Source organism: Schistocerca nitens, chromosome 5 (genome assembly GCF_023898315.1).
Source record: "Schistocerca nitens isolate TAMUIC-IGC-003100 chromosome 5, iqSchNite1.1, whole genome shotgun sequence".
In the NCBI taxonomy this organism is placed as follows: Eukaryota; Metazoa; Arthropoda; class Insecta; order Orthoptera; family Acrididae; genus Schistocerca; species Schistocerca nitens.
Window position 1 is genome coordinate 512,223,745 of NC_064618.1, and position 20,463 is coordinate 512,244,207.

Here is a 20,463-nt window from a genome sequence, read left to right on the forward strand (position 1 = left end):
CCATACTATCACAGGGACAAAAGAGGGCAGTGGACAATCGATGGAGAGTATGCACCCCCTAAGGTGTCCTCACTTAAATAGCTGGAATATGGGAGGAGCTATAGTGCCATGACAATATTAGGCGCAGAAGATCGTAAGACACGAGGGATATATAGTGTACCACGTAAGGCGTCCTTTCCCAAATGGCCCGCACTTCACAAAAATTTGGAAAGATGGAGATCAAACCCAGAAAGGGGCCCAAATCTCAGTAAGCCAAAAGGTTGGAGACTCCTTTTAGTCGCCTATCATGACAGGCAGGAAAACCTCGGGTATATTCTAACACCCGAACCCGCAAGGGGATTGGAATGTTGATGAAGAAATCAACAAACTCAGTTTGGGAACAAAGGCTAGAAACCTAAATGCAGATTTCGAACATCAATAAAGAAACCAACAAAGACGGCTTAGGAATCGTGGCAAGAAACCCAACTGAGGCTTTATAGCCTCAACAAAGAAACCAGCAAGCATGGCCATCTACACATAACAAGAGAAGTAATATTTGCTAACATCATGTCCATCTTGCCTCTGTACATGGTCACTGTAGGATAGGGACACACACTGATGAAACTAATGATTTTGAACTCTGAGTCATCATCAAATTTCCATGGTTTTTATGCCTAGTTGAAACACCAGCACTAATCAACCAGTTGTCATTCTACCTTGCCTTGAAGTTATGAGCTCAGCAACCGGTATCGTGTTGTAATCATAATGTATTACACATGACATTTGTTAAAGTTCAACCTAAAATTTGCCTTTGCTGAACAGGCTGTAGGATGTTGCCAGTGCAGAAAACTGTGCTCTTGACAATGGTGCCAGGAATCAGAATCTCTGAAATGATCCTTCTGCAATATTTACATCTGACCTTGGCTCATTCATTGTAATTTTAAATCTGACACCATGTTTGTGTTGAGCATAATCAAAAACAATTGGCTAAGCAGGAAGATATGCTAACAGAATCATGTCCCAGGCATTATCAACAAATGTGCCAAGTTGTAGGCTAGTTCCTTTGCATTTTTTCCTCCCTGAGATATTTGACCCCAAAGAGTGTCACAAAATCTGTGGACTTTTCTCTGTAGGTTTTTTGTGTCACTTTAACGCATTCTGTTGGCTCAAAAAATGCTTTACATTCTGTCACACTGTATTTTTATGATTCACAGCTCAAAGTTATCCAGGACCTGAAAGTAATAAGTTTCCGACTTGCTTTTGCCTTATACTAAAAGAGCTTCAAACACAGGGTTTTGTTCGTTTTCACACAGATTCATCAAAAAGCCATCCAACAAGCAGGCCACTATTTCTCATATACTCAAGTTCATGATTTGAAATTTTGCATAGATAAATTTTTAGGATGGATCTACATCCACAGCAAATTTCAGGAAAGTTGAAGCTCAAGGAGCAGGAGGCTCATGATCACTGGAATGACCCATTAGCAAGCCAACCCAGCCTGATCTACACCTCTATATAAAAAACTGTTACCATCTTGCCCTGAATAGTGACATGAAGACCTGGATCTACAGGGCACACACATCGTCAGAGGAAGAGTGCTTGGCCTCTGAATTTCAGTGCAATTTTCCTACAAAAGTCCACTGTCAAAATTGCAAGTGGATTTCATCCCATCAGCATCATCAACAGAGACATTGTGACATCCAGGAACCAACGCTTAAGTGACGCACATGACACTGCGTGTTTAGTGTTAGTGAGTGTGGAGAGAAATTAAAGACAGTGCAGCACATATGCAAAAAAAAAAAAAAAGGAAAAAAGGAAAAAGAAAAAAAAAAAGAAAAGTAATTAAAGAGCACCATGTTTATTTAACATGAGATAGGAACTAAATTAAAGAATAACGTAATTATGTGTCTTGTTTTTCAATCACACCATCGGAAACAAAAACAGAAATTTCCAATGATGATTTAAAAAGACTCTCCATTTCTTTTCAAGAGTCAGTAATTTGTGATTTGTCATTTTATGTTACAGATCTTAAGAAATGAATTCAATAGAAAAGGGTTTGAAATCTACTTTCAATAACGCATAAGTGGTTTGAAGTACATTTTCTCCTTGTGTTTCTATTTTCAGTGGGACTATTAAAGTTTACCTACCCCCATGAACCATGGACCTTGCCATTGGTGGGGAGGCTTGCGTGCCTCAGGAATACAGATGGCTGTACCGTAGGTGCAACCACAACGGAGGGGTATCTGTTGAGAGGCCAGACAAACATGTGGTTCCTGAAGAGGGGCAGCAGCCTTTTCAGTAGTTGCAGGGGCAACAGTCTGGATGATTGACTGATCTGGCCATGTAACACTAACCAAAACGGCCTTGCTGTGCTGGTACTGCGAACGGCTGAAAGCAAGGGGAAACTACAGCCGTAATTTTTCCCGAGGACATGCAGCTTTACTGTATGATTAAATGATGATGGCGTCCTCTTGGGTAAAATATTCCGGAGGTAAAATAGTCCCCCATTCGGATCTCCGGGTGGGGACTACTCAAAGAGGACGATGTTATCAGGAGAAAGAAAAATGGCGTTCTACAGATCGGAGTGTGGAATGTCAGATCCCTTAATCGGGCAGGTAGGTTAGAAAATTTAAAAAGGGAAATGGATAGGTTAAAGTTAGATATAGTGGGAATTAGTGAAGTTCGGTGGCAGGACGAACAAGACTTTTGGTCAGGTGAATACAGGCTATAAATACAAAATCAAATAGGGGTAATGCAGGAGTAGGTTTAATAATGAATAAAAAAATAGAAGTGCGGGTAAGCTACTAACAACAGCATAGTGAACGCATTATTGTGGCCAAGATAGACACGTAGCCCATGCCTACTACCCTAGTACAAATTTATATGCCAAGTAGCTCTGCAGATGATGAAGAAATTGATGAAATGTATGATGAGATAAAAGACATTATTCAGGTAGTGAAAGGAGACGAAAATTTAATATTCACGGGTGACTGGAATTCGAGAGTAGGAAAAGGGAGAGAAGGAAACATAGTGGGTGAATACGGATTGGGGGAGAGAAATGAAAGAGGAAGCCATCTGGTAGAATTTTGAACAGAGCATAGCTTAATCATAGCTAACACTTGGTTCAAGAATCATAAAAGAAGGCTGTATACATGGAAGAATCCTGGAGATACTAGAAGGAATCAGACAGATTATATAATGGTAAGACAAAGATTTAGGAACCAGTTTTAAATTGTAAGACATTTCCAGGGGGAAATGTGGACTCTGACCCCAATCTATTAGTTATGAACTGTAGATTAAAACTGAATAAACTGCAAAAAGGTGGGAATTTACGGAGATCGGACCTGGGTAAACTGACTAAACGGGGGGAAAGAAATACAGTGGAAGAAGAATGGGTAGCTCTGAGGTAAAACGTCCAGGGCTAGTAGAAATCCTTGGGTAACAGAAGAAATATTGAATTTAATTGATGAAAGGAGAAAATATAAAAACGCGGTAAATGAAGCAGGCAAAAAGGAATACAAACGTCTCTAAAATGAGATCGACAGGAAGTGCAAAATGGCTAAGCAGGGATGGATAGAGGACAAATGTAAGGATGTAGAGGCTTATCTCACTAGGGGTAAGATAGATACTGCCTACAGGAAAATTAAAGAGACCTTTGGAGAAAAGAGAGCCACTTGTTTGAATATCAAGAGCTCACATGGAAACCCAGTTCTAAGCAAAGAAGGGAAAGCAGAAAGGTGGAAGGAGTATTTAGAGGGTCTATACAAGGGCGATGTGCTTGAGGACAGTATTATGGAAATGGAAGAGGATGTCGATGAAGATGAAATGTGAGATATGATACTACGTGAAGAGTTTGACAGAGCACTGAAAGACCTGAGTCGAAACAACGCCCCGAGAGTAGACAACATTCCATTAGAACTACTGACGGCCTTGGGAGAGCCAGTCATGACAAAACTCTACCATCTGGCGAGCAAGATGTATGAGAGAGGTGAAATACCCTCAGACTTCAAGAAGAATATAATAATTCCAATCCCAAAGAAAGCAGGTGTTGACAGATGTGAAAATTACCGAACTATCAGTTTATTAAGTCCCAGCTGCAAAATACTAATGCGAATTCTTTACAGACGAATGGAAAAACTGGTAGAAGCCGACCTCAGCGAGGATCAGTTTGGATTCCGCAGAAATATTGGAGCACGTGAGGCAATACTGACCCTATGACTTATCTTAGAAAATAGATTAAGGAAAGGCAAACCTACATTTCTAGCATTTGTAGACTTAGAGAAAGGTTTTGACAATGTTGACTAGAATACTCTCTTTCAAATTCTAAAGGTGGCAGGGGTAAAATACAGGGAGCGAAAGGCTATTTACAATTTGTACAGAAACCAGATGGCAGTTATAAGAGTCGAGGGGCACGAAAGGGAAGCAGTGGTTGGGAAGGGAGCGAGACAGGGTTGTAGCCTGTCCCCGACGTTGTTCAATCTGTATATTGAGCAAGCAGGAAAGGAAACAAATGAAAAATTTGGAGTAGGAATTAAAATCCATGGAGAAGAAATAAAAACTTTGAGGTTTGCCAATGACATTGTAATTCTGTCAGAGACAGCAAAGGAACTGGAAGAGCTGTTGAACGGAATGGACAGTGTCTGGAAAGGAGGATATAAGACGAATATCAACAAAAGCAAAATGAGGATAATGGAATGTAGTCGAATTAAGTCGGGTGATGCTGAAGGAATTAGATTAGGAAATGAGACACTTAAAGTAGTAAAGGAGTTTTGCTATTTGGTGAGCAAAATAACTGATGTTGGTCGAAGTAGAGAGGATATAAAATGTAGACTGGCAATGGCAAGGAAATCGTTTCTGAAGAAGAGAAATTTGTTAACATTGAGTATTGATATAAGTGTTAGGAAGTCGTTTCTGAAAGTATTTGTATGGAGTGTAGCCATGTATGGAAGTGAAACATGAACGATAAATAGTTTGGACAAGAAGAGAATAGAAGCTTTTGAAATGTGGTGCTACAGAAGAATGCTGAAGATTAGATGGGTAGATCACATAACTAATGAGGAGGTACTGAATAGGATTGGGGAGAAGAGGAGTTTGTGGCACAACTTGACAAGAAGAAGGGACGGGTTGGTAGGACATGTTCTGAGGCATCAAGGGATCACAAATTTAGCATTGGAGGGCAGCGTGGAGGGTAAAAATCGTAGAGGGGGCCCAAGAGATGAATACACTAAGCAGATTCAGAAGGATGTAGGTTGCAGTAGGTACTGGGAGATGAAGAAGCTCGCACAGGATAGGGTAGCATGGAGAGCTGCATCAAACCAGTCTCAGGACTGAAGACAACAACAACAAAATTAAAGTTTAAAAAGAGGCATAACAGAATATGTGAAGGTGTGTATCTAAATCTTCCTAAAAATCTAAAAGTGTGTGTGTGTGTGTGTGTGTGTGTGTGTGTGTAAGAGAGATGCCAGCTACCTCACAGCTTCGGCATTTATATAGCACAAGCAAACTGAAAAATTTTTCATGTTCTGGTATGGGCATTTAGTCTCCACCAACTCATGTTAACAGTGCAAACAAGAGCTCTCTACGGTGAGTATTTTAATATTTTTAAGTAAGAGACTGAATATAAAAATTGAAAGTAATGAACATAATGAACATGCTGCACTAATAGACACATTATTAAACTTGGAAGTCTTCCACATTACAAATGTGACCTAACAAAGGAAAGAAAAGACATATAGTTAGCAACCACAGCTAAAACAATCTTGTAAACAATGCTGTTAACACACTGGCAACTATATGTACCACATATGAAAATAAATGACACTCGCAATCTCATGATAAAACAACTGACAGGAAGGAGACAAACTCAACAATCTGCAGACACCAAAAATGTGACGCATAAAGTGTAATGGTGTGACAATGTTACGGGACAGTAAGAAGAACAAAAAAAATTAAAGCTTACTAATGGTGCCACGTGCTCTGTAAAGGACAAAACCACATAAAGCATGAGAGACTTGACAATGGAGGGATGAAGCATATAATTATCATGTCATCATGCTTCCTGTCATTCTAAAAGGTAACAAACTTGTAGAGAGGGGTTAGGCCTTCATAAAACCAACTAAAATAAATGGTATGAGACATCACACTACTAATTAGTGACACAGTTTAAATAAAAAACATAAGGCATTTAAAAAAGAAAGCACCATGCCAAAACCAGACATAATGAGAACCAGTTATATCCTTCTAATATCTGGCAGCATATAAGGTAGGCCTAAGACAGCATGAACTAGAATGACCATTAAGTAAAACTGTAAACAAAACTATAATTCAATGCACATCAATACAAGATTTCATTTATGACCTAATGACACTACCAGTATGACACTTGTAACCTGATTTGTTCCACATAATATCAACAGAAAATACTCATGCCAGAAATAAATAAACAGAGAGATGTTTCAAGTGAAAAGCAAGCCTGAACAATGTACTAGTACATAATCTTCCAACGACAAGGAAAATAATGTAATTTATAATATTGGAAGAATCTCTTGCTTTTAGTGAAGCGGGGAAAACACATTTTGCAGGTATTATAACGCAACTTAAATTAGATTCATAAGTAAAATATCATAGTCCATCGAGAAAAGGGCATGGAAATTTCCTAGCAAGAATTTCCTTATAATTAACCACAGGAACTGGGATAGCACATATTCAATAAAAACATTATTCTCTTGTATATTGCAATGACAAAGACTGTACTGACGGGTGTTCAACATATGTTCTATACACAAAATGAGGGTGAACACTGTGTCATACGACGGATGATTAAAAAACCTCACACTAACAATGGTAGCTACCAACACGCATAGCTTCCAGTGGCTATAATTCTTAATAAGCAACACATCTGCATTAAGGGTGACTAATGCAGCTCAGTTACGAAAGCGCACCATGATCCAACAGAAAAAACATCTGCCATAATAGGCCTATTTTACAGTCAACGCGGAATGTGGTGTTCACCGTTTCTAAAGAGTTACGGATGCTTCGATTGCAAAACTCACCATTGTGCTTGACATTAACGCACTGCTGTGTCATTCATAAGTTTATGCGTCTCACCTCCACAATCTTGATGAAACGTGGGAAGAGCGGCGTCCTGTTGACAGCTATTAAAGGCACGTTTGGCCACACCTCCGGGACAGCAACAGTCGTCGGCAAAGGGCGCGGAGTGGGTTGGTCATCATCACTTCCACTACCACTTCTGTACGAGGAGTCATTCGGTGGTTTATTGTCATGATCACTCGACGCTTCAGAATATCTTGGAATGCTTGAGTGAAGACATCGCACGCCCGGCGTATCATACTTTATAGTCCTAGTATAGAAACTCCGTGGTGTTACTGTTCCTAAAACTTCAATGTACCTTCTCCTAACTTTCAAAAGCGTCAATTGATTTGCTTCATGAGTCAACAGATGCACCTTTCGATTGCTACACAATAAAAGCATACGTAGACCGACTTTTGAAAACATGATTCTCCACTACCTGCCGATTGTTTCATCACCCAACTACATCTCTGACAACAACTTACCAAAGATCTCACAGCCAATCATCGAAGATGTACCAAATTCCTATCGTAAATATACTTTATATCTTTCATCCACGAATACTTTGTAACATAAACATACTGAACTGAAATTATAATAAGAATATGTCTTAGAGTTCGACATCAATACAGGGCTATTACAAATGATTGAAGCGATTTCATAAATTCACTGTAGCTCCATTCATTGACATATGGTCACGACACACTACAGATACGTAGAAAAACGCATAAAGTTTTGTTCGCCTGAAGCCGCAGTTCAGGTTTCTGCCGCCAGAGCGCTCGAGAGCGCAGTGAGACAAAATGGCGACAGGAGCCGAGAAAGCGTACGTTGTGCTTGAAATGCACTCACATCAGTCAGTCATAACAGTGCAACGACACTTCAGGACGAAGTTCAACAAAGATCCACCAACTGCTAACTCCATTCGACGATGGTATGCGCAGTTTAAAGCTTCTGGATGCCTCTGTAAGGGCCGTGCAGTGAGCGAAGAAACGGTTGAACGCGTGTGGGCAAGTTTCACGCGTAGCCCGCGGAAGTCGACGAATAAAGCAAACGGGGAGCTAAACGTACCACAGCCGACGGTTTGGAAAATCTTAAGGAAAAGGCTAAAGCAGAAGCTTTACCGTTTACAATTGCTACAAGCCCTGACTCCCGATGACAAAGTCAAATGCTTTGAATTTTCGGCGCGGTTGCAACAGCTCATGGAAGAGGATGCGTTCAGTGCGAAACTTGTTTTCAGTGATGAAGCAACATTTTTTCTTAATGGTGAAGTGAACAGACACAATGTGCGAATCTGGGCGGTAGAGAATCCTCACGCATTCGAGCAGGAAATTCGTAATTCAACAGAAGTTAACGTGTTTTATGCAATCTCACGGTTTAAAGTTTACGGCCCCTTTTTCTTCTGCGAAAAAAACGTTACAGGACATGTGTATCTGGACATGCTGGAAAATTGGCTCATGCCACAACTGGAGACCGACAGCGCCGACTTCATCTTTCAACAGGATGGTGCTCCACCGCACTTCCATCATGATGTTCGGCATTTCTTAAACAGGAGATTGGAAAACCGATGGATCGGTCGTGGTGGAGATAATGATCAGCAATTCATATCATGGCCTCCACGCTCTCCCGACTTAACCCCATGCGATTTCTTTCTGTGGGGTTATGTGAAAGATTCAGTGTTTAAACCTCCTCTACCAAGAAACGTGCCAGAACTGCGAGCTCGGATCAACAATGCTTTCAAACTCATTGATGGGGACATGCTGCGCCGAGTGTGGGAGGAACTTGATTAATGGCTTGATGTCTGCCGAATGACTAAAGGGGCACATATCGAACATTTGTGAATGCCTAAAAAAACTTTTTGAGTTTTTGTAGGTGTGTGCAAAGCATTGTGAAAATATCTCAAATAATAAAGTTATTGTAGAGCTGTGAAATCGCTTCAATCATTTGTAATAACCCTGTACAACAAATCACACAATTGCGTAAACCCCAATTCACACTGGCGGTCACTGCATTGTTAGCTGCAACAGGCAGAAGATGAGCGTTGTTGATGCCACACATTTTAGCAATTTTCACCGAGCTACATGCATGCTGTCCACCCCGGCGGCTGAGTGGTCAGCGTGACGGAATGTCAATCCTAAGGGCCCTGGTTCGATTCCCAGTTGGGTAAGAGATTTTCTCCGCTCAGGGACTGGGTGTTGTGTTGTCCTAATCATCATCATTTCATTCCCATCGACGCACAATTCGCCGAAGTGGCGTCAAATCGAAAGTCGTGCACCCCGCGAACGGTCTGCCCAACAGGAGGCCCTAACAAAGTAGAAGCAAGATAGAGACGAATCTTCCAGACCACGATTGGCCACAAGCCTGGAAGAATGTCTCGGAAAGAGCCATACCTCCAGAAGCTAGAGACACGTGGTACAAAGTTGTACACAAGGCCATACCCACGAACGAGCGTCGAGCACGCATCAGTATGCGCGAGTAGTCGAACTCCGAAGAGTGCTACCAGATAGACTCTCTGGAACACCGCTTCACATGTCGGACAAACCAGGAGATACAGGAGACTACAGAAGAATGGTGGCACACATGAACAGGGCAGACCACCGAACTATAGAAGTTACAGCTCTCACGGTCCCTGCTGCAAAAAGTTTCCCACGACCCAAGCGCATCGCGACCATCTGGACGTTAGCGATGACAGCGCATGCTATAAGCACAAAAAAGCAAACGGACGCAGTGCAGTTCCTCACAGATCTCTGAGAGGAGCACAAGTGGGCCAGGCAGAAAAGCAACTACCGCCAGATGTACCAGAGCTATCTGCAGATCGCGCTGGACGCCGCCTTCAAGGACGCCCCCCGTCCCCACACTCCGCGACCGACGCCGCCGCCGCCTCCACAGCCGCCACACCACCCTCTCCACTAACCACTCACGCCCTCGTCGTTGCTGCCAGAGATACCCTCCCACCCTCCAACACTCCTGCAAATGCATCTACAAAGTGTGTACATGTGTAAAATGTGTGCTGCGCATATACAGTGTTTCCCCAAGTGAAATAGTGCGACACAAAATAATTCCATCACCCCACTGGAAAAAAGTGTTAATGACACAAGAAAAGATCTGATTATGCTCAGTTATATTGCACATCAAGTTAAAGCACCAACAAATCAGAGAAACATCACATGCCACAACGAAGGTGTTTATGTAAGTAATTTACCAAACAAGCAACTCACTGAAACCCAGATCAATAATCACATATAAGTTTTTTTTTTAATTTGTTTGTGGCCCTATACAAATATTAAGAGTTGCAAAGATTCCTTTTTTATCGTATGTCAATGTGCTCCCCTCTCTCTCTCTCTCTCTCTCTCTCTCTCTCTCTCTCTCTCTCTCTCTCTCTCTGTCTGTCCCCCCACCCCCTCTCTTTTTCTCTCAACCACCATTCATGACTAGCTCTCACTAAATCACATATGGCACCTTCCTGTTTTATATGCTTACTCATATTTATAGTTATTTTGTCTTGTTCATTGTTCATTAGATGTATGTCATAGTCAGTAAGCTAAAATCACAAACAATGCTTAAGAAATGCCACCTTATGGCGCCAGATCAGTTCTCTCCCTAATTATAGCAATTTTGCAATGACAGCATTAACAGACTCCAAATGTCAAAACAAAACAAAAACTGAAAGAAAAAGTCTATGCCCCATCGCCATAGACACCTACAGAATTGTAACTAAAATAAAAATCACAGAACATTTATGAATCAATTACCAAGCGAACAAAACGTAACAAAATAGTTTATTTGAATGCCAAATTCGTGTATCAGAAAGCAACCACAGCGAAAGCAAAAGAAAAAGACTCTCAAACGATATGGAAAATGTACACAAGAAACTTAGAAGAGATATTTTCATCTGCACAAATGTATTGTTAACTTGTAAATAAAAGTTTATTACATTACAAAAAAAAGTCGCATAACATTTCAATTTACATTTAACTCATGCTGCATTGTTCTTCTTTGGCACACCAGTGTAGGACTGTTTACAGAATCAGCTAAGTGAATTTTCCTTTGTGTGGGAACGGGTGTACAAGAACCATGTGCCGATTTGAAGTTCTAGATTCACCTATTTTACTGATTGCATCGTTTCTGTATAATCTTTCATTGAGTGTATCAATACCCATTTGTATTTAATATATTGCGAAATTTAGCACATTGGCGACTGCTGCAGTAAACTCATACTGTTATCGTCGATTATACGCTTAAACGTAATTGTGCTCTTTTAAAATTTTTGAGAAGAGAAGACCTACCCTCATTCAAAACAATCTTTCTCTAATTTCATTGTTCAATTACATGATAATTTTTTTATTAATTTCCAGACACTTAAAAAACTATGATTTTGGAAGTTACCAGTACGAATGGCCTGGATACGTAATTTATTGAGTAGCAGATCAATGTTTGTGGTTCACAGTTCTGACAGGAATGCATCAGCTCTGAATTTCATTGTATAGTAACTCAAATAAACGTGAATTTTTGAGAATTTTCGAAAGCTGCCATTGTCCTTTGCATAATCCACGAGCAGTTTGTAGTAAATCGGCGTTTTTGATTTAGTTACAGTACCAGATATTGTAACTGACATATTGTGCTACATCTGGTTTTCCCTTAAAGATAAGTAGCCCTATATATTATCTACATCTGTCGTAAATAACTTTGTATTCGAGTTTGCAAACAACTATAATGAACCTAAAAAAGTTTTAGGAAACCAGTAATTTTTACCACAGATTTTCGTGTTACCTTAATAGGAATCTCATTTTGTGTTTGCTTCTATTCTTATAGGCAATTAGCAACTTTGTAGCGCAACAGACTAAAATACAATCAGCAGACTTAATTTAAAGTTATTTTTTCGCTGCCTTGTAATACATTACACCAGCCAAAACGCAGCTCCACTGTGAATACTGTTTTCGAACATGTGATAAATTGCTTGAAGTTCATAAGCAGCTGGAAATCGCCCTAACTACTGTCAAACGATTGGCAGCTGCTGAGAACTGGCGTGTTGGAAGAGCTCCCAAGAATCGTGTACCTGTGGTACTGGTACCAGAGGTACCACAAGTGCTATACTCTCATGTGGATCCTATCTCCTCTGCAAAAAGTACGGGATCTGTCATTACCCGTCCACTTTACTGCGAATGGCGTATCAGTGGTAGATCTACGCATGTTGTATAGGGTGGACGGGAACCAGAGAGGACTCAGGTTGTTGTACCGATCCCTCTAACCAACAAGTTTGAGGTGTTCTCTCTCACTGAAACTGAATCTGAGATAGTGGGACCCACTTCACCTGTTTTGTCCAGGATCAAGAGGAGGCAAGCGTAAAAGTTTAGAGGTCTATTATTCACCAGCAGTTAAAACATATGGTGAATGATGGTACCCCTCAGGGAAACAGCAAGGGACAGGAAAGGATGTCAGGTGTACTCAGTGTGTATGGCTGCGGCCTCATTCAACTTGTTGAAGAGACAATTCCAACAGCCATCGAGAGAACTGGGTGCAACGACTGCAGATTTTGGCGCACGTTGGAACAAATGATCTTGGTCATCTGGGCTCTGGGATCATACTTGGCTCATTCCAGCGACTGGCAGAGAAGGTTGAGAAGACCAGCCTTGCACATGGAGTTACAACAAAGCTCACAGTTTGCAGCATTGTCCCCAGAACTGATTGTGGCTCTTTGCTTCTGAGTCGAATGGAATGGCTAAACGATAGACTTTGAAGCTTCTGTAACAAACTAGGTTTTGACTTACTGGACTTGCACCGTAGGGTTGGGAACTATAGGGTCCCCACATCACAGGCTGCTGCTCAGGTAGCGAACTGCGTGTGGAGAGTACACAAGGTTTTTTTTTTAGATTATGGGACTCTCCATCCAATCCAGTTAAACACAGAAGTATCAGTGTAAGATCGAAAGAAATGCCTCCCACAGGTAAAAGCATTAAAATCCTAATGGAAAACCTAAGAAGCATTCGCAACAAAGAGCCATAGTTTGAAGTGCTCATGAAAAGAAATGGAGCTCACATAATACTAGGTACAGAAACCACAAATTGATAGCAGTGAGGTTTTGGGGAAAAATTAAAGTGCATATCGAAAGGATAGGCAAATGGGCAATTGAGTTGGTGTATTTGTCACAGTAGGCTAGAGACACTCAAATACACTGAGTTAGAAACTGAAGCTGCATGTAAGATTGTTTGGGCAAGACTCAGTATGAGAGGTGGGCATAAAATGATAATTGGAGTATTCTATCGCCCCTCAGACTTGTCTCCTGATGTAACCGAAAACTTTAGAGAAAACTTCAGTTCAATTGTTTGTAATTTCCTCAATTATACTGTCATCATGGGTAGTGACTTTAATTGTCCACCAATTAATTGGGAAAATTACAGTTTTTTTAGTGTTGGGTATGATCCTGTGTGACATTAGCGAATGCCTTCTCTGAAAACTACAGATAGATTAGAATTCCACCTATGGTGAAACTGTATCAGATCTTGTGGCATTGACAAACTTGATCTCTTTGAAGATGTCCACATCGAAACTGGTCTCAGTGACCATGGTGCAATTATACGATTGTGACAACAATAATGACCAAAGTACAAATGACAACTAAACCAAGCAGAATTATGTATATACATATATATATATATATATATATATATATATATATATATATAAAGTCAGTAGCGTCATATCTCAATGAGATACTTGAAACTTTCAGTGCAGGGCAGGAGCATATTAAGGAACTATGGCTCAAGTTTGAAAAAATAGTTGACAGTGCACTGGATAGTAATGTATCCAGAAGAACAGTCTGTAAAGGAAGAGAAACTCCACAATATACAGTCACTGTAAAGAAACTTCTACAAAAACAGATTTTACTGCATAGTAGGTGAAAAACAAAGTGTAGGACTATAGCTAGAGATATGCTAACTCAAACGCATTTGGCTGTCAAGAGCCCAATATGAGATGCCTTCAACGACTACCAGAGCAGACTATTGTCAAATGACCTTTCACAGAACCCAAAGAAATTCTGGCCATATGTAAAGGATGTTAGTGGCACTAAAGCTAGTGTCCAGTCCATAGCGAATGAGACAGGAACAGAAATTGAGGGAAGCAAAGCAAAAGCTGAAATGCTCAACTCCAGTTCCAAATATTCCTTTACAGAATTGCTCCAATTTAATCCCCATTCCACTGAAAAGATTAATGAAGTAAGTGTTAGTGTCAATGGTGTTGAGAAACAGCTGAAATCATTAAAATGGAACAAAGCTCCAGGGCTCAATGGAAGAAAAACAAAAAGCTACCCAGTTCTTTGAAAAAAAGCAAATGTCAGAACTGTGTACAAGAAGTGACCCACAAAACTACCGGCAAATGTCCTTGACATCAATTAGTTGTAGAACCTTAGAACATATTCTGAGCTCAGACATAATAAGGCACCTTAAATGCTTATTTGACACTACAATAGTGAAGCCATAGTCACAATAGACAATTTTTTTCTTTTTTTTTTAATCTGAGTACTGTGACTATGGCTATTGTAGTGTCAAATAAACATTTAACTTGTATTTTGGTCACAATCCTTACAAAAATTATGTCAGAATATAAAATAATAACGTACCTTGAACAGAATGTCCTCCTCAAAGCCAACCAACATAAATTCCACAAACATCAATCATGTGAAACCCAATTTTCAGTTTTCTCTCATGACATACTGCAAGCATGAAATCCATGTCAGATTCTGTACTGAACTTGCGACTTAGTTAGCCCCTCTTCCAACTACAACCTGTCATAGATCCCTTGAACAAAAAAAACTACCCAGTTCTTGGAAAAAAGCACGTCACAACTGTGTACAAGGAGTGACCCACAAAACTACCGTCCAATATCCTTACATCGATTTGTTGTAATTCTGAGCTCAAACATAACAAGGTACCTTAAATGTTTATTTGACACTACAACTGTGAAGCCATAGTCACAATACCCAATTTTTTTCTTTTTTTAAAATTTGTGTACTGTGATTAGGACTATTGTAGTGTCAAATAAATATTTAACTTATATTTTTGTCACAATTCTTACAACAATTACGTCAGAATATAAAATAATAATGTACCTTGAACAGAACGCCCTCCTCAACACCAACAAGCATAGATTCCAAAAACATCAATCAAGTGAAAAGCAATTTGGACTTTTCTTACAGGACATAATGAAAGCATTGGGTCAAGGTAGTCAGGTAGATGCAGCATACCTTGATTTCCAAAACGCATTTGACTCAGTACCCAACTATGTGGTATCATGTGAAATTTGTGACTAAATGAAGGACGTTTTGGTAGGGAGGACACAGCATGTTATCTTGGATGGAGAGTCATCGCCAGATGTAGAAGTAATTTTGGGCTTACCCCAGGGAAGTGTGTTGGGGTCCTTGCTGTTCGTGTTGTATATTAATGACCTTGCAGACAATATTAATAGTGATGCTGGGCTTTTTTAGATGACGAAAGAAACAGCACAAATATTCAGTCAGATCTTGATAAGATTTCAAAGTGGTGCAAATATTGGCAACTTGTTTTAAATGTTCAGAAATGTAGAACTGTGCCTTCCACAAAATGGCAGAAACATAGTATCCTATGACTACAGTATCAATGAGTCACTGTTGGAATCGGCCAACTAATACAAATACTTGGGTGTAACACTCTACAGGGATATGAAATGGAATGATTGCTTAAGCACAGTAGTGGGTAAAGCAGATGGTAGACTTCAGTTTGTTGGTAGAATAAAGGGGAAATGCAATTAGTCTACAAAGGAGACTGCTTACAAATCACTCATTAAAGCCATCCTAGAATATTGCTCAATAGAGTGGGACCTGTACCAAATAGGACTAACAGAGGATACTGAACGTATACAAAGAAGAGCAACACAAATGATCACAGATTTGTTTAATCTGTGGTAGAGTGCCACAGAGTTACTGAAGGTACTGAATTGGCAGACTCTTGAAGATAGATGTAAACTATCTCAAGAAAGTCTATTAACGAAGTTTCAAGAACCACTTTAAATGGTGTCTCTAGGAATATGTTAAAATCCCCTATGTATTGCTCACATAGGGATCGTGAGAATAAGATTAGAATAATTACTGCATGCACAGAGGCATTCAAACAGTCATTCTTCCTGTGCTCCATACGTGAATGGGACAGGAAGAAACCCTAGTAACTGGTACAATGGGATTTACCCTCTGCCATGCACCTCACGGTGGTTTTCAGAGTAAAGATTTAAATGTAGATGTAGAAGTCGCGTCAAAACATTCCACAATGCTTTTCAAATGGCGGCATTCACACAGATCGCCAACGAACTGCCACAGCACATCACGTCACGTGAAGGCTTCTCCGGAAGAAGGTTTTGACGGAGTCTTCGTTTACTTAGCGAGCTGGAAGTTAACCTATTTTCGCTATGGTCACTTGTGGGTATTGCAGGCTGTGAAACAGTCATAAAACGTTACAGATGTACAATTTTTGAAAAAGTAATCTCTCTGACATCCGCTTGAGGCCGGTCAACACAGACATTATTGGCTTCCATCATTTATACACTGACAAGTGTGTTGTAAATATGTGCTTATAGCTGGAGCAGTGATATTAATGAAGACTCTTTTGTCACGCATCATTTCAGGTTCGCATACTTGTATTAACTTCCCTATGGCGATAACTACAGTGGTAACCCTGGAGTACAGCAAATGTTGTTAGTTTTTCGTCTATGAAGTACATATAGTAATGCTACACTACACCCAACAATGCAGCAACCACGAGGACAACACAGTGTGAGACAAATCATGCAAAATATGAATCGTCAATGCGATGATTTTCAAGTGGTAAGAGGCCAGTCTAAAAAGTGAAAGTGTAACTCTGGCATGTTGTGTGACCACCACTGTCGGCGGTATCTATTAATGTGAACAATACTCACAACAACAGCTCCTATTCAGTATCGGTGATTTTACACAAAACAGTCACAGAGTATAGCAACAACAAGACTTTATTCTTGTTCTGCATCCTGTTTCACATGACAGACATTCGCGCATGTTATCAGTTCCATCTGCACCAGTCAATGGATATGAAAGCCCATTCCCTATTAATTACCAAGACCAACCAGCTGGGTGTGAAATGTTTACCATAGCTACTACTGTGCTGGTAACACCTCGCGAGTTCTCTCCACCGAGCTTGTGCCCAGGAAGTGGGGACGTGATAGCTATGGATTAATTTCAGACATGGATCGGCCCACAAACTACCAGTCTACCAGCTCAATACGCAGCCAGGTGATTCCACATTGCTGAAAAGATCCTACAAAGCTACGGCATTAAAGATGACACAACAGGATTTGCAGCATTATTGATCAACATCATCAAGCAAGTTTATTTCATAAGTGACGTCATGAGCGCACCACATCGAAAAACAAACATCTGCTCCAGCTGTACCCGCACCCACGCGTCAGGACGACGAATAGCACTCCTGTTTTGCCCGCCCACGCCTTCTACCACAGCGCTTACAGGATTACATTCTGGACTGAGTGAAGTCGACTTGCTTTTCCCCCACTCAACTGAAATCCATATTGGGGGGCGGGGGCGGGATGCGAGGTGGTCTGTGGTAACTGCAGTCTGCGAAGTGGGTGATAAATGTTGCAAATGGGCAACCTCTGACAAAGTAACCTCTCTGATGTATTCCTGGGGAGGGTTAACACATACATTCTTTGCTTCCAACAGTCTGACTCTGACTACTGAATTGTAAATATGTGCTTTCAGCTTGTGCAGTCTTACTAGTAATAAAGCGCTGTTCATCAACCATCATTTTGGGTTTGTGTATTTCTATTAACTTCCCTACGATGACAACTACATGCTCATGTTATAGTACAGTGTATTTAACCCTTGTGTCCTCTCAGTTGTTATTTTAGTATTGTTCTCTGTTTTCGTAGCAAATTGCAAAATTTCCATGACGATTTGGATATTTCTCGCACTGAAGGCCGATTCATCCTGAGAGAACGTCACGTCAAAATATTTAACATACATTTCAAAAGGCAACAGCCACACAATCTGTCAATGGACCGTCACGTCATGTCCTGTTAGGGCTCCTTGAGAAGAAAGTATGACGGTTAAGCTGTCTACTAACATCTAAAGTTAACCTGTTTTCGCCGAGCTTGCTCATGTCATAGTAGTTTATTTTGTGCTTTTGTGAGTTGGATTTCTTTTTTCTCACTGCAGACGAATTCATACGACCATCACGTCACATCACATCCCGATATAGAAGAAAGTTTTAACAGTGACCTCGTCTGCCAACATTAGAGGTTAACACATTTTCACCGCACTCACTCGTATCACAGTAGTGGATTTTCCACTTCTTTTTCTTCCTAATCATTAATTTATTATTCTGTTTTGTTTTGCGGTAAACTGCATACGTTCCATAACATTTACATATCTTTTTCCATTGAATGTTCTTCCACAAGCGAGGTAAGACATCTGAAAGCGAGAACAGAGCTGACATCCATAGTATATGTAAGTAAAAACGTAAGTTGATGAAGCGATGTTCATTAGATATTTATTTTTTATATATTTTTGTGTTCTGTAGAACAAGATAGCGAGTGACTCCAACGATATGGAACATGTCAAATTGTATAGAGTTAAAATATAACTTACATGATAATAACGACGTAATGGAAAATAAATGTCATTTACAGAAGAGCACCGAATTAATGGAAAACCGTGTTTCACTGAGGGAGGTAGACTAATACATAAGGGATCAAAGTTATGGTAAACATTAAAATAAATAATTATATGAATATATGGAGTAATAAACTACTTTTTGAGGCAAATTAAGATTTTTTAGTTTAATATGCAGAATGTTTTTGTTTCTTGTGTTGTAGTTTTGACATCTTCTACTGTCTTTGTAGAGAGAAGAGCTACTATAGACAAAACTGAACAAAAAAATAATACACTGTGAGGCGATGGTAAGGATCTCCAACCTTCAAAACACGTACCTGCAAAAATGTTTATGCTGGACACGGTTCCATATTCTAATGGCTTTTTGTGCAGTGAAAATCTTTTTGTGAGAGGTTGGTACCTCCACAGTATAATTGCATAAGATATTAATGAATGAAAGTAGTTAACGTAGGAAGCCTCAATGGTATATGCTTCAGCCACTAAAGGGATAATTCAGACCGAACATTTTCTGAGCTGATTCTTTTAGGAACATGAAGAATGTGCATAGACCAATTGTATTTCCTGTCTATGAAAGAGGCCAGAAATTTTGTATCATCAACCTTATGTAGCGACAGATCTCTACACTTTATATAAATTTCTTCAAGTTTTCTTTGTGAGATGTGAAATCACATATAATGGGTTTTACCTGCATTGAGTGAGATACCATTTGAAGAAAACCAGTTTAATATTCCAGTGAAAACTTTGTTCACAGTTAATTCAATGCTATTTTCTGACAATCTGTCAATGAGAATAGTGACATCATCTGCGAAAAGGGAGATTTGCTATTTGTATTAGAACAAAGTAAGAGGTCATTAATGAAAATAAGAAATAGCAGTGAACCTAAAATAAAGCATTGTGGCACACCAGAAGTTAATGTGCCCCACTCAGATGATGCACGTTTTCCATATAAGCCCTTCAGCATTACAGACTGCTTCTGATACTTAAGTTATGACTGAAGCCACGAACTGACAGTAGCTGTTAAACCATAATATTCTGCCGTTTTAAAAGAATTTGATGGTTTACACAGCCAAAGGCTTTCGAGGGATCACGAAAACTACCTACTGGTGACATTTTTTTGTTAATGGCTCCCAAAATCTGATTGTTAAAAGTGGCTACTGCTTGTTTGGTAGGAAGACCAGCACAAATTGACTTTTGTTAAGGATATTGTGGAGGTTTAGGTGATCGACAGCCATTCTCTGCAGAAGTTTTTCAAAAATTTTTGAAAATAAGAGTTAAAAGGGAGATTGGGAAATAGTTTGTGACAGTTGTTTTATCACCTTTTTTTTGAAAGCTACATCACTACAGGCAGTTTTAATTTATCAGAGACAATTCATTCCTGCAGAGATGTACTGAATTTGTTATACGAGACTTGAATTACATATTTATAACAATATTTCAATATTTTTCTTCAAATATTGTCCACACCAACATACTTTTTATTTTTTATTGACTTAACTACTCTTTCAGTCTCATTTAAAGTAACATGTGACAGAGAAATCTGCACTGTTCTGTTGCTAATAGTTTTCTGTAGAAGAGGTGTTGTTTCATCTTCAGATCCTCTACAGCCTGCTTCTCTGCTGTAGTCAAAAATGCTTGTTTAATATCTCTGCAACCATTTCAGGTTTCTGTATAACATTGTTACGCTTTTTTAGTTTCTATGTGTGTCCTGCTTC

General features: G+C 39.8%; 1 protein-coding gene across 1 annotated transcript in view; it reads right to left on the minus strand.

Annotated features, from left to right (window-relative positions):
• LOC126259598 (lon protease homolog, mitochondrial-like) overlaps positions 1 to 7,556 on the minus strand; it is a 171,030-nt gene extending 163,474 nt beyond the window's left edge. Inside the window, exon 1 of the mRNA XM_049956507.1 lies at positions 7,087 to 7,556. Within this exon, the coding sequence (XP_049812464.1) occupies positions 7,087 to 7,494 (408 nt within the window). The 5' untranslated portion in view covers positions 7,495 to 7,556. The remainder of the gene's footprint in view (positions 1 to 7,086) is intronic.
• Positions 7,557 to 20,463: the final 12,907 nt, after the last annotated feature.